Raw genomic sequence first — 15,773 nt, 5'->3', positions numbered from 1 at the left:
ACTTCCATCATGTTGGGGTTTGCGGGGAGATGCATTGCAAGAATTGCAACAGGAAGGGGTACGATGTATGTTTCTGTAGAGCACCGACACAACCCATCACTCAGGCCCCCGGCACTGGAGTAAGCCCAGCCTGCTACAATTGCAGCGAAACGGGACACTTTAAAAGGGACTGCCCAAGAGCAAGAAATGCTGATGATGGTGGTAGGGTGCTTATGATCACCGCGGGAGAAACTCCCACGGAACCACCCGTGAATAGCGGTACGTGCTTCTAACCGCCGCATGTAGGTTTTAAATCTTTACTAAGACTAGTGTCAATTTAGGATTTACTAACAATGGATCTAGAGAACATGACAAAAAACAAAGAAGTCGTATCGCTTATATAAGAACTCAGGATTTGTACTGGTGAGCTTTTGATGGCTAGTGTAAACATAATTTAACTTGGTCCTTACCATATCAATGTCATATATTACAAAAAAAAATACCCCCCCCCCCCATGTTTCCCCCAAATTCTTGAAGTCCCAGTCAAAACGTTAATTTCGGGACGAAATTCTTTCTAACGGGGGGATGATGTGACAACCGTCAATTTTCGGTCAAGTCAAAATCAAATAAACTCAACAAGTCAAACCGGTCAACTCCGTTAACCCTAGTACATTAGGGTTTACAATAAATTTGCTACTGTACAACTCGCTATTTTAATAAGAAGTTATCACTTGAAAAGTTTGTATGATTGAAATTCTTAAACCCTAAACGGGATTAGTGAGGTATCAAAACGATAAAACACAATTGCATACCCTTTGGGGGTATGTAAGACTCTTAAAAATGGCTTAACGGGGTTTACGAACCTTGCCTTACGAAGTTAAACACTCAAAAAGGTCACAAACAAAGTCTCTTTCAATCACTCTTTATCAATCTTAATCTCTCATAAATCTCTCCCAAATCTCTCTCAAAATCTCTTTTAACTTTTTATAATCATTGGGACATCTCAACACTTAACTTGGTGAAAAACCACTGAAAACGGGAAGTTTATACGAAAAATAGCCTTAAATGACCGAAACCTCTCTATTAGAACCGAACCGACTTGGAACCGAACTGCCAAGGACCGAAGTGCTACAAGACCGAAGTTGGCTGGAACCGAACCCGAAACTCCTGCTGAACCAAACCCGAAGCTCCTTCTGAACCAAACCTGAAGGTCCCTTTGGACCGAACTACTAACCTAGTTTACCTTTGGTCCATTCTGATGAGTTCACCTGCGAGATTTCTCGGACCGAACCTCCCCCTCTCGGTTCCAATACACCGTCCGAACCAGCCTTCGGTTCTAACCCTCTCAGGACCAAGTCTTCGGCCAGACTTCAGATTTTTCCATTTTCTTCCCGGTTTTTGACCCCAACTCCGTTTTAAGCCCATTTTTGATTATTTTAACGCGAGACTTCCACCCAAACTCATATTTGACATATAAGACACTATATATTCATAATTTAAACATATTTTTAGGGAAATCATTATTTAAGAATGAAATCTAGTGGGTGAGATTTTAGGTGGAGTGTTGACTTTATCTTTGAGTTATGACACAAGCAACCCACCACACCCACTCTAGGGCCATACTCAGTCACTATTCACCCATACCTAGTCAACTATTTGTCCTTTCACCCTCTTTCTCCAGCTCATAATCTTGATTAAAGGTTGGAAGTTATTATCTCTCTGTTAGGGTGCAAAGTCATGCTTGGATGTAATGTTTTAGGCTTTCCTCTTTGTATGTGTAAATGGGTTGAGTCTTTTCCTATAAATAGGAAGTGAGTGACTCCCATTATGTAAGAGTCCATTTTGGAGTGTTAGACTAGAGAGAGAATTTGTATACAAACCCATTTGTATAATCTTTCTAGATCTAATAAGAGCTTACAAAGATTTATTTACTCCTTGTGTTCTTGAATTTGTATGATGAATCACTAGATCTTTCTAATTCCGCACATGCCATCATAATCAACACCACATCACTCTCCTCCCATATTATTCACTCTTTCTCAAGAAGAATCAAAACCATTCATCCTACACTTGATTATCTTACATCCTTGCACTCGAATTACGGATTCCTTACACAAATATCGTCATATTTGTTCATAGGATCTTCGAATCTTCAAGCACCTCCCAAGTGTTCTTGACTTGGAAACTCCTTTCCTTCATCATCCATCTTCTAAAATCTCTCAAGGTGAGTTCATACCCCTACATTTTCATGTTTTCTTCAAGTTTTATGGGGGGATACAAGTTAAATCACCATAATATAACTTAAACTCTATCATCAACTTTCAACAGGAAAGTTGAGTCCCATTCACGGACTGTTTTGACCTTCTTAAACTTTTTATTTTCCAAAACTGTTTAATATGCGTCAGGTTAATACCTTTAAAATGACTACTTGAACATCTCCACACGATTTTTCTACAATTTATGGCGATTTTTACAAAACAACCTATCATTTCAGAAACCACTTCGGACCAGTATGTGAAGTTGGACATTTTTACACAAGTTAAAGATCACTAAAAATCATGATAAAATAAAATAGACACATTTTCTAAGCCCTCAGAATTTACGGATCTAAATTTCAACCCTGGATGATTTTTCTATAAATTTTCCAATAGCAGGATCTGAAAGGTTAAAAACTATAAAATAGTTAACAATCATATTTACACCTTGTAACTTGCTGAGCAAGGTGTGTAGTTTTATTTGAATACACGTCGTTGGTTGTACTTATTATTTACCTAGTTTAAAGGTATGAATCATATATAAAGAAGTACTATCACTACAAACACTTATAATAAATTATAATGAGTATGGTTGAGTCTATTATACATCACAAACAATTAAGATAAACTATAATAGGTATAGTTAGGTTGCATATACAATACAAACATTTTGATAAACTATAATGGGTATAGTTTATGTTTCATTTACTTCTCGAACACATTACAAAAGGTTTTTATACTAAAGGGGTTCATTACAAAGTACCGGGTTTTCATACTAAAGGGGTACATTACAAAGTACCAGGTTTTCATACTAAAGGGGTACATTACAAAGTATCGGATTTTCATACTAAAGGGGTACATTACAAAGTACCGGGTTCATACTAAAGGGGTACATTACAAAGTACCGGGTTTATACTAAAGAGGTAAATTACAAATTACCGTGTTTTCATATAAATGGGGTACGAATACAAAGTATCGGGTTTATACTAAAGGGGTACATTACAAAGTATCGGGTTCATACTAAATGGGTACATTACAAAGTACCGGGTTTTCATACTAAAGGGGTACATTACAAAGTACCAAGTTTTCATACTAAAGGGGTACATTACAAAGTACCGGGTTTTCATAACTAAAGGGGTACATTACAAAGTACCGGGTTTACACAAAATGGTTTTACGATATTAGAACTACAATTCATCTAGAATTTGTTAGTTTCCGGCAAGGTTGCAGAAAACGCTAGACGTTAGCTAGGCGGTGGACTGGGGTCTAGGGATTAATCAGTTAGACGAGGATTAATCGAGAGATTAATCGGGGACCATTAATTAATAAAAAAATAATTCAAAATTTTATAAATCTAACTTTAATACTAAGAATATAAGTAAATAAGCATAAAAGTTCAATAATAACTTAATAAGTTTACCAAGCACAACCATTTATCATCCAAAATAAGCATAATCAGTTTAGAATGAGACTGTTCTTCAATCAGGAATAAGATCGAGCACTATGGTCATTCTTGTGAGAACAAAAGCAAATATTACAACATGAATGAATGAAAATGTAACTACTCACTTTTACAGACAACCAATGAAATCCTTGATTGGTTAAACAAGTTGAAGATATTAGTTTGAAGCAACAGGGGTATTATTGTCATTAGATGCTGGATCTTGATCATGATCATGATCATGATCTTGTGTCTTATGTTCATGGGTTTCCAGGGACTCCATCATTTGGGATACACTTTCAATTTCAGCATTCACTTCTCTCCTGTCATCTAAACCAATGTTTGACATAGACAGACTTTTGTTGAAAAGCCCATCCTTCAACCCTCGTGTACTCTTCAATAGTGGTTCCTTATATCTTCAGAAAAATAATAATTAAATAAAAAAAATAATATACTTTTTAAAATTAAGAATTAAAAACTAAACTTTGCATGAACTAGTGACTTTGTCCAGAATCATGCCATTTTTAGGAAATCCTAACCTCATTGAAATAGCGTTAAATCTTGATTTCCATGAATTTGTAACTGTTTGGAACTTTGAAGGACCTGCTTGATCTTGACCAGGAAGAGATGATTGACTACTTGAGATTCTGTAGACCCATGTCTACAGTAATCACCTGAAAAATATAGGAACAAAAATTAACCTTTTAATTGAAATTTTGAACTTATGTCACTAGAACATATACAAATAGGAAGTCTAGAACCCACCTTCTTCCCCTCAATTGTTTCTGGAACATCCCCATTTGCAATTCTTTATGCAAGAACTTCTGCAATTGCAGTCTTTCCAACACCGGGTTCTCCAATGAGGCAGGGATTGTTTTTTGTACGTCTTCCCAGAATTTGAGTAACTCTTTCAATTTGTGGCTGCCTTCCAACAAGGTTATGGAAAATCGATTTCACAAAGGGTTGTTGAGCGATCGACCTAGAAACGAACCCTAAAGAGGTTTGTGCTTAACAAAGCTTGCAGTAGTGAAAAACTGAGAACGAGTCCTTCAATTCTTCACTAATCCGTTGATTAACAACTTAAATCAAGTTTACTAGATAAAATCGAAACTTTACAGCTTAAATCGAGTTTGAAGAACTAACCTGTGTAGATGATAAAGACCGTTGTCGGAAAGAACGGAGGCTCTAACAGCGACGACGACGGAGGAGGAGAAACGGGAGGGTGCGATTGGATTTCATGGATTCCGGCTTCAAGAGGTGATGGCGACGGCGAGGGTGAGCTTCAAGTTCTCCCGGATTTGAGTCGAGAGAAAAAGTGAGAAAGCGGCTTCACAGGGGACGATAGAATGAGAAGTGAGAACGAACCCTAGCAAAAGTTTTCAGTTTTGACAATTTTTCCCCTATTTTTTTTTTAAAATCCGTTGACCAAATTGACCAATTAAACCGCCTAGAGCCGATTAGCACCGATTAGACCCGATTAGTTGTGAGTTTGACCGGCGTTGACCAGCCCCGATTATCTTGAGCGATTACACATAAACGTGATCGGTTGCAGTCTGCGTAGTGCCTAGGTGCCGATTAATCGGCCGCCTAGGCCGATTTTTACAACACTGGTTTCCGGCTATAATTGCTAAGTGTATATGTTAGAGTTGTATAAGAATTTAGTCGCGATCAACTTAGAATTGGTGGGCCCGCCTTACTTCTTGTTCCTTGTTTGGTTATGGACTTAGGGCAGACCCATTATATTCGATGGTTAATTTAACTTAAATTTTATATAACTTATATACACTAGGTGATTATAGAGGAAATCTATGGGTCTTTCTAGGGTACATTATTGCATAACATAGGAGCTTTCATTATACATTTTATAAAGAAAATGTTGGATTTTCTGGAATCATATTCGTTCGCTTTTACAAGGAAAATGACATCTTTATCAAATAAAACTCTTATGAACTCACCGACTTAATTGTTGACACTTTTTCAAAACTACTTGTATTCTCAGGGAATCAGTAAAACAGGAAATCAGCGGCTTTTGAGGATGGAACACTAAGGCGTTAAACATTTCATTTTTGTCAACATAATGTAATTGATTTAGAAACATGTAAACTCATACTATGGTGTAACTTTTCCAATTATATTTATGTTGGTTGTTTTTACTTTGAGCACTATTATACTCGTTGTTGTGATACTAAACATGAAGTCCTCCACCCCCGGACGTTTCCGCCATCCTTGGTTTGGGGGTGTGACTGTTGCTCATTGATAATATGTAATCGCACCAGTAACTTGGTGTTATAAAACATATTTTTGTGAGTGATTTGATGAGTAAATAGAGCAAGCATATGAATCGAAGTTTCTCCGTTCCTTTTACCCAATGTGGGATAAAAATGATATATGTGGGCCCCTCGATGATTTAGTGATGAAACCTAAGCGCTTGGCCAAGCCTGGACTAAGTTGATGTGTTCAACTGAAGTCTATTGTCAGTCATCTTAAATCGGAAATCAGGAAACAACACATAGACAAAGAGAATGATTATAATCCATGTCTTACGTCTATACGATATCTTGAGAATGGTGTAATATATGATCCCTTATCTAAAGGACGCGTTGCTAATAAGATCAGAGTTCGACAAAAGGCTTTTGAAAGCTACGATTGCTAATCAGATTCTAAAGTCGTACGCAATAATAGTTATTAGACATATCCAAGTGGGAGATTGTTGGATCAGGTGTCTAAGCCCATAAATATTTTGGTATTTACTTGATTTGATTATGAGCATGGTCCTTTTGAGTTGCCTTCACCATAGCAACTGATAGGATGAATTGTAGAGAAAGATGATTAATTATGATTTATTAATATATTATAAGAATAACATATTAATTGAGAAATCATATTATTTAATTAGTATTGATCAAATATTAATTTGGAATTAATTTGGTGATCAAAAGTGACTAATTAAATGAACGGGGACTGATTATGTAAATCGGTAATATTTATAGTTTGGGCTCATGGATCTTATTGGTATAAGGTGGATGAAATCTCTATGAGAGTCCATGAAGATTTCGTCCAAGGTTTGTTCAATGGGAGTCCATATGTTGCTTAGGGCCTAAGCAAAGGGAAGTAGGGTTTCCATGTTCAAAACCCTAGAAGCCTCAACTATAAAAGGTCCCCATTAGCTCCCAAATACAGTACCAAGAGTTCTAAGAGAGCCCTAGACATTTTTAAAGCCTCCTCCTCCTCCTCATCCTCTCTCTCTCTCTCTCTCTCTCTCTTATTCTTCCTTGTTGCTAGTGGTGTTTGTGACTCCATTAAAGGTGCAACATTTGAGGCACTAAGATTTCAAAGGTCAAGGATATTTAAGGTGAACTTGTTATTGCTACATAACAAGAGAGGTAAGATCTAAACCCAAGTTTATATGTCAATTTTGATTGTTATATGCTAGTCCATAGGGTTATTGCTTTGGTATTCATAGTTGTATGTTCAAATTAGAAAAACCTAGATCAAAGTAATTAGGGTTGCATGTACACCATAGGAATGATGTTATGCCCATAACCCAACATAAGGATCATCTATGCTGACAATAATAATTTTGGGATCCCTCTATGATACTTATCAGTATGTTTTCCTTTATATTTATTCCTAAGGATTTACCTTAGGGATCATCTTAATCATCGTTGCTGACAGTATTATTACAGGGATTTCTCCACAATACATGTCAGTAAGTTTCTTTTTATTTTTATTTTTATCGATTTGTCCTGGGGAATAGGCACGAAGTCCATCGCTGCCGGTGTTCAAGCACGAAGTCCATCACTGCCGGTACTTAACTAATGGACACGAAGTCCATGGTTGCCATTATCTATCTAATAGGCATTAAGTCCATAGCTGCCATTATTTATCTGAAAGGCCTCTCATCATCTATATCATCTTTCATCTCTCAACATCTATATTATCTTACATCTACCCATCGTTACCCAATATATTTATTGGTAATAAAAAAAACATATATAATTTAAAATCAAGTAAAACATGTATATATTGTTCATCTAACATAGATATCAGGAACACAGATAACAAACATATATACCATGTAATTATCTTAAATACTTTATATCTATGTGTAAGATGAAAGTAACTATGCACTCACTTGATAAAGTGACTACTCGAAACTCAGACAATGCTTCGCTTTATCACTTGGCCTTTCCTTTGACGTGTCCTAGGTTCAATTGACACTAAGTCTTAGGCTAACATTCCTAATGAATAAAGATAGTCTAGATCCATCATGAATTCCAAAGTCTACTGATCTATAGCTGATAAGGGATAACCAGGTAGGATCATATCAGAGGTAAGGTCCATGTGGTATACAGAGTATATTGTTTGGAAATCCCACTTTAAACACCTCACTAAATCCAGCCTATACATCATCCTCATACATAGATCAATTAGTATAATGATTTGGAATTACTAATAAATCTTATTTATAGGTTCATAATAACGAATTATGACTATAAATATAAAATACACTAAGATAAGGTTGAGTGTAATTTAACTTACAAAGATTTCCTAGACAAAAGTTTGGAAATTGCACTGGCAGAACATCGACCTGCTAGTTATTAGATGTTGGCTCTCAGGGACCTTAGAGATTCGCTAAAACTTCTAGAACCGATGGAATTTCAGACCAAAACAACAAAAAATCGAGAGAGGGAATATTGGAATGGAGTGGGAAATAATGAGCAACGACATCTATCTATAGGGCTGAATCTCGACCTTGCGCACCGCACACTCCAGCTACACCGATCCTCCAGATTTCTGCCACGTGTCAAAAATTCGTATCTTCTTCATACGAACTCCGTTTTTGACATTCTTTATATCCATGTGTAACTATCAGTGAAATCTACAACTTTCATTTAGAATCCGTTGGTGAATTCTCACTTTATTTTTAAAGCTATGTTTTTTAACAGGCTTAGACTGTTAAAGGCCGTATTAAAATCATAACTCTCTCATATGAATTATGTTCTCGACTGTCTTTATGTCGACATAATCATACGGACGAGATCTTCAACTCTCGTTTAAATTGTTTTACCTAACAATCAACTGGTCTCTACTTCGGTTTCTAAGTCATATATTGTTGCACTGAAACTTCGAAAAATCAAAACTTCCTCTCACAAAGTCAGATTTGGACGTTTTCTATATGCATGCTCACGGTTTAACGACTACTACGACTTCCGTTTAGATTATTTTTCCGAAATAATCCTTCTTTATAATGTCTAATTCTCGTTGTGACTATTAATTATGTAGCCCTATCTTGCGGGCGTTAGAGTAGCAGTCGTTGTACCAAAAGAGAAGACAGGAGCACAAGGATTCAACATAGAAGATTTATTATATTAAATTGTATTTCTTATTGTTCATGTAAATAAATAAATTTTTATTGTAACCCCGTGATTATTCCTAGGAAGTAACATGTTTTAATTTTGTTAGAATTCTCTGTTTATAAGAAAACTCTGATATTTCCCTTAGATAAGATGCATAAAAATTTGGGTCGTTACACGGCACCCCAAGTCGAGATGCATTCTCTCTCTCTCTCTCTCTCTCTCTCTCTCTCTCTCTCTCTCCCCCTTCACTGACATGTTCCTTTCCATTTTCATGATAAAAATCAACATCTTAGAGATGGACTTGAGCACGGAGAACAGCACTCGTGCTAGGGGTGTAAGTGAGTCAAACTACTCGTGATCCATTTGGGATCGACTCGAGATTGAATTAAACAAGATTGAGCTTAAATATGAGGCTCGTTTATAGGGATGTCTCGTTGATTTGAAAGGCATTGTGTAAAAAATAAAATTAGGCCCCCAAATAATTTTTTATATAAGCAAATTTTTTCCATATGACGATAACTCGATAAATGTTAGAAAAACAATCGAAAAAAAAGAACAATAATACAATATATAATCCTACATAGTTATATGAATCACTAAACATTCATAGCATTATTGGAAGCAAAATTATTCCCCAACTCTTAATAATTAGTATTCTCCAATATGTCATCTCAGTAACTATCATTATCAATCCATAAGTATTTTTTTTGTACTTTATGGACAATAAGTAAGATAACAACTTCAATTTTGATCCCTATCAACACATACATTATCAACATTAATATTTTTGATTTTAAAAAGAAACTTCAGGTTTTTTTTAATAAACCTTTCACGAACCCCAATTTGATACCTTATTAACCCTCTCTCTCTAGGTAGTGAAAAACTTTATATATATATATATATATATATATATATATATATATATATATATATATATATATATATATATATATATATATATATATATATATATATATATATATATAAAGTTTTTCACTCTTCGATACATGCTTATGAGACACAATTTTTGAAAATTATATATGATATAACATTAACAACAATATGAAAGTCATAAACGTTGTTGTAATCAACTATGCATATGCCACAAAACAAAAATATAGTTACAAAAACTAAAGGGAACTAGTAATTAGAGAAATCACTCAAAATAGGTCTTACATTTTGTAATGTACTAATGTGAAGTTGGTAATTCATGCATTCAAAACCTGTGTGTTAGTGTGTCACATTTGTTAATTAACAACAACAATTATAATATAAAAATAAGAGACCGTTAGATTTAAAAATTAGGAATAGTGAAACACTTACTTGTTTAATTCAGTTGACAATAAAAAACCAAAACAATAGTGTAATAAAAAAACGAGAGACGGAGTCCAATGGATTCAGAAATCCAAGAAACAAGAAATAAAAAACGTTGTTTAAGCTTTGTAGTTGTTACAAATTTGGAAGTTTTGAATTAGAACAAAATGTAAGCTCTTGTTTGCCGTAAATTTACATTAGCCCAAATGCAATTTTTAATTTTAAACTCAATTTTCCAAAACTCATGTTGCAATTTTTAATTATAGCATCAGCTATTGGAATTAGAAAAAACATGAGTTTTGGTGTTTTTGATTACTCAATTGTCGTTTGCTAAACAGTGAATCGAACTATAAAAATGTCTATATGTAAAACATGGCCCCTTCATGACATGAGCCTATGTGGTAGCCCACATCGCACGTCTTTAAAGACACTCATGCTCGTTTATTAAGCGAGTTCAACCGAGCTTCATAAAAATTAAGACAAACTCGAGCTCGAGCTTTCTAAAAATTAAATGAGTGAAGCTCAAACTTAGTCAGGACCTAGCTCAACTCGGCTTGTTTACACACGAGCTTCTTAAAATTAAGCCGACGACCCTAAGCTGTTTCAAGAAAGAAATATTTAGTTTAAAGTACACAAATTGAACCGTTACATTACATTGTGACATTATTCGTGTCTCTGCAGAGCAGCCATTTCTTCCCAAGTTTAAACTAGGGTTTCAAAACCTCGTGATCTGCTGTCGACTCTACATCCTGCTGTCATTCTCGTCATCATCTTCCAGTTCCGATGATAAGCATCAGCATGAAACGCCACCCTCACAGTCACAATTTTCTTCGTCCATGTCATTTTATATCGATGACCTGTTAGTCAGTCTCAAAGGAACAACATCCTTTCGTAAGCCGTCGTTATTCGATTCCAACACTTGTGCCGCTGATTCTCCGACTCGAAAGGTCGATTCTCTCGAAGAAATGGGCAAAAATCTTTCTACATACCGTCGCTCCTCTGCTCAACCACCGCCGTCCTCCTCGCTCGCCATATCGTTTCAAGAGCTTTACAAGCGTAATGTGTTGCCGCAAGCTGATCCATGGTCGTCTAGCACCGAAGATGCTTCCAAAACGTAATGTACTGCTATCAGGATTTGGGGGAGAAGTAGAAAAGGTTGAAGCAGAGTCTGTATTACGTTATTTCAGTTAAATTTAAATTGAAGATTTTACATGTGTGAAATTGAATCTTTCATCTTTCTGGAAGAGAAGTCAGAGCCTTTATAAGAAATTCATTGCAAAGTTTGATTTGAAACTGGTACGACGATAGCTTTGGCCATTGAATTAAGTTTTTTTGTTTCTCTGAAGATAACATGTGCTCTGGATGAAAATACTGTAAAATAAACCAAACAACGCGGAGGAGAAGAACTATCAATTAAACCCATCACGTTTCTTGAACCACATCATTAGAGGAAGTATCATCATATTGCTATGCTTCCTCCTTCTATCGTCTTCTTTACATCTTCAATAGTTAATAATTCAGCTTAGAAACTTAGCATATGCTCTGGCCAAATTGGAGGAACTCCTAGCTTTATGCAATTGCCCCCAAAATGAAATATTAGTTGAAAAAGGTTGATTTCATAAAACAGTTCTTCCTCTTATGATTATTGAGATCTAAATCAATTTAGATTTTTTTTTTACAGAAACAAAGATTGAGCATAAAAATGTTGGGGACAAATTTAAGACGTCTGAATCCGTCGGTGGATCTCCCCTTTTTTCAAGGTATAAAAACATGAAGTTATGTCTGACTGTATGCCAAATTTATGCCTTCTTTTATTACTATTTTCAGTGGCACAGATCACCTTACTTGCTACTGTTCTTCACAAAAAGGTAACCCTCTAATATACGCTCTTTATATTGGAGAAAATATTTTGGTTTGGATAAAAGATACCCTATTTTACCATTTAGACACCTTAATTTAATTTTGAAATATTTTTATTGGTTGAAATTGTATTGTTTTCTAAAAAACTGATTATAAATAGGTAATTATAAGTTGACTTTTTAAAAAATATAGGGCGTCTTATTAACAACACCCAATATTTCATGCCATTTCTTGACTAGTGATCAGTCTTATGATCTTAGATAAAGTGTTGGTAAAGATGTTTAAGAATATTTGAGAAAAAAATGACAAGATTACTTGCGGAAATGAAAGAGAATATAAATCAGTAAAATTAAAATTAAAACTTATCGTTTACTGATTTTTTTATTTAGTAAAAAGAAAACACTATAGGCTTGTTTGGCATGGAGCTTTTGGAAGCGTTTGGGAGCTTCTAACTTTTAGTTTTTGATAAAACGCTCTAGTTTAAACAAAAAGCTTCGTTTGACAGTACGAGCGTTTAGCTTTTAGTTTTAACAAAACGCTCCGATTCTAAAAGCTACTTCATGTAGCGTTTAACAAAACGCTCCTAAGCTTTTGAAATCAATTTCCATAATTACCCTTAAAAATATATTTATATATTTATTTTATTTTTAATCAATTGTCCTTTTATGTAATTTTATATATTTCAAAAGCTTTCAGCTAGTTTTGTCAAACATTCATATTAGAAATAAAAGCTACAACTTCCCGCTACCAGCAACCTGCTACATGCTACCAGCTACCCGCTTCCAGCTAACAGTTACTTTTGTCAAACACGCCCTATATATAACAAAGCTTACTAAGTTAATGGCTGTTTTTTAGTTTTTTAATTTTTAATTTTTTTTTCACTAAATAAACCGTCTCGTTCTGTCTAAAAATAAATAATTAAAAACCCAAATTTATAGGCATTTTGTGTTGCAGAACTTTGTCTTCGAGATATATAGTCCAGATTACAAAGCCTAAATCCAAAAAAATTTACATTAGTATTATAACATGGTTTGTTTTTTATTCTTTTAACAGAACTTAAATTTTAGAGGCAGCTAAGTTTTGTTTCAACACCAAAAAGAAAATTAAACCAGAAGATGTATTTTAATGTGAAGTTGTTTTATAGTATACAAGTTTTTTAATTGAGTTATTTTTAAGGCCTTTCTAGTTTCTATTGTATTTCAATCAGTTGTCTTGTTAGAGATAAAAGTTTACACGATCTTTTATTATTCAATTCATATTGAGAAATTCTAACAAATCACTTCTTGCTTTCATGGATTTTAGCTTCAACACGTTTTTCATGTATTTGATTGTTATTTTTTATTACTTCATCAATTGCAAAACAGAAAAAAAAAAACAGTTGGTTTGTTTTTTTTAATATAAAAAAAATCTATTTAAGAGTGAGTTTGGAATTTTTTCTAATGGAATAATATCCAAACCAAACTGTAGGTATAAAATTTTACAATGTTTTTTGTTATTATATATTGGAAAATTTTAAATTATCTAAATGGTTTTAATAACAAACAACATAGTTTTAAATTTCCAATATATAGTAACAAAAAACATTGGTTGATAATTAATATTGCCACTTGGATTTTTAGACATTCGGAAACAGTAATTAAACGAACACAAAGCATACATATATTTGTAAATCAAACTAAACTTGATACATTAATGACCATACTAAACAACTAAGCAGCCGGAGAAGATTGCACCACTAGCGGCCGCCATGATTTTCTTCTTGCATTGTCATTTATTGGTGGGTGGTGGTGGTGGCGGCGGCATTACAATTTCTTGTTGCTGATAAACTATAGGCACAAGTGGTGGTGCTGGCAAGTTAAGTAGAGGCGGTGACAGGTACAAGTCCGGATGACTCCTTCTATGAACAATTGGAGGTAGAGTGACCTCCGGCGGGAGGTTAGCACCATCATTAGCTGGTGGAGCTGTATTTGTATCATCATCATCATCATAATCTGGTGGCAGCTCAGGGAATGTGGGTGGATTAATGGTGGTTCCCGGTGGTGGTGGGGATGCAACTAGTGGTGAGAATGTCGGATCTGAAACCGTGGGTGGTGGTGAAGCCACTACAACAGGTGGCAGTGTAGGGAGGAGGTCTGGCGGAGTTTGGCGGCGGAGGAATGGTCTGGATATGAAGGGGTTGTTGCTGGAAGAGATAGGAGAGAAAGGCCATTGATCACCACAGTCTTCTAAAAGTGGGTCACAGATTTCTGATAGACCACGGCGGTTAAGGGTGGCTGGACGACTGCCGACGGTGGCAACTGAACATACCAATAATAGTTGTATGCAAGTGATGAAGCTCTGGGATTTCACCATTGTGGACTGTGAAAAGCAAAACAAAATCGAAGCGTACTTATAGAGGAGCTGAATGTTCTTAATTAGTCACCGTTCCCAATGCCATGCAAATTTGCATGGTCAACCCTTTGACTTTCGACGTGTTTAATTAAAATGGAAAAGAAACCAAAAACCTATACAACCAATTCACATTTATTTTGAAATGACAAAGTGGTTTGGTCAGCAGAATTATCACACTGTATAAGGTAAATCGGTTCGGTATTTTGTTCCTTCAAATCAACAAAATCGGTTTTCGGTACTTTCGGTTCTAGTAACATCGGGTTAGGGGAAATTTGGTATTGGTTACTACGTGTTTGGAATGAGCTGATTTTTTTATATGCATATGTTCTCCTATGTGTAGGCTACAAGTTTGGCTTTGGAATCATCTTAATTGGATTAGTATTGAATGAGTTATATTGTCCTAAATAAAGGTTGTGATTGTTGTTTTTTCAACAATTTAAAGTTTATGAACTTTCATATCTCTTTCATACGAGCTCGAGCTTTGAATGAGCTGATTTTTCTCATGCATATTCTACTATGTGTTGACTACATGTTGGGCTCTGAAAACATCTTAATTAGATTAGTATTGGATGAGTTTCAAATCTTCAAACATGGTCTACTGGTTCTCTTCAAAATTATGTACTTATGGGTAATGATACCGACATTGTTATTTACCATTCGGTTGAGAATCAGTACCTTCAATTCAGACAATTTGATATTCAATACTTCGGTATTGTTCCAGGACTATGCTCACCCCTAATATATAACAGCACAAAAAGCTGTACATACTACTTTTGAAAATCACATACACAACTCATGTCAAAAAATCAAAAAATTAAACTAAAACTACTAACAAATGTAAACCACATGGCTCATGGAACTTCAATTTACTCTAAAATATAAAAAGTTTTGGAGTGTACAGTTGGGCAAGAGGAGGGTGAGTGTACAGTTGGGGAACTGAATTAAATTTACTCTTCTTTTTACGTGCCCATCATCTAATGTAGGTCAACGTCTTGCCTTCATCGGGTCCATTTTTGCAAAAAATAAAAGAATATTAGTCTTCTTGAATTCTACTAAATGATTTTCTTTAAAACAGTAAAATTCTTTGACAACAATTAAATACAAGTTTCGTTTGTTGGGTCGATATTTTAAATAGTATATTTCATTTAAAGATTATGCAATTACATCCTAGAA

General features: G+C 34.9%; 1 protein-coding gene across 1 annotated transcript; it reads right to left on the bottom strand.

Moving 5' to 3' along the window:
- Positions 1-13,976: 13,976 nt before the first annotated feature.
- LOC128127100 (leucine-rich repeat extensin-like protein 5) lies at positions 13,977-14,561 on the bottom strand. The gene has a single exon (XM_052765454.1). It carries the CDS (start codon positions 14,559-14,561, stop codon positions 13,977-13,979), a length of 585 nt encoding a protein of 194 aa, XP_052621414.1.
- Between the last annotated feature and the right edge of the window lie 1,212 nt (positions 14,562-15,773).

Source organism: Lactuca sativa, chromosome 1 (genome assembly GCF_002870075.4).
Source record: "Lactuca sativa cultivar Salinas chromosome 1, Lsat_Salinas_v11, whole genome shotgun sequence".
Lineage (NCBI taxonomy): Eukaryota > Viridiplantae > Streptophyta > Magnoliopsida > Asterales > Asteraceae > Lactuca > Lactuca sativa.
Note: the sequence above shows the minus strand (reverse complement) of the source record. Positions and strands in the feature narration are given on the sequence as shown.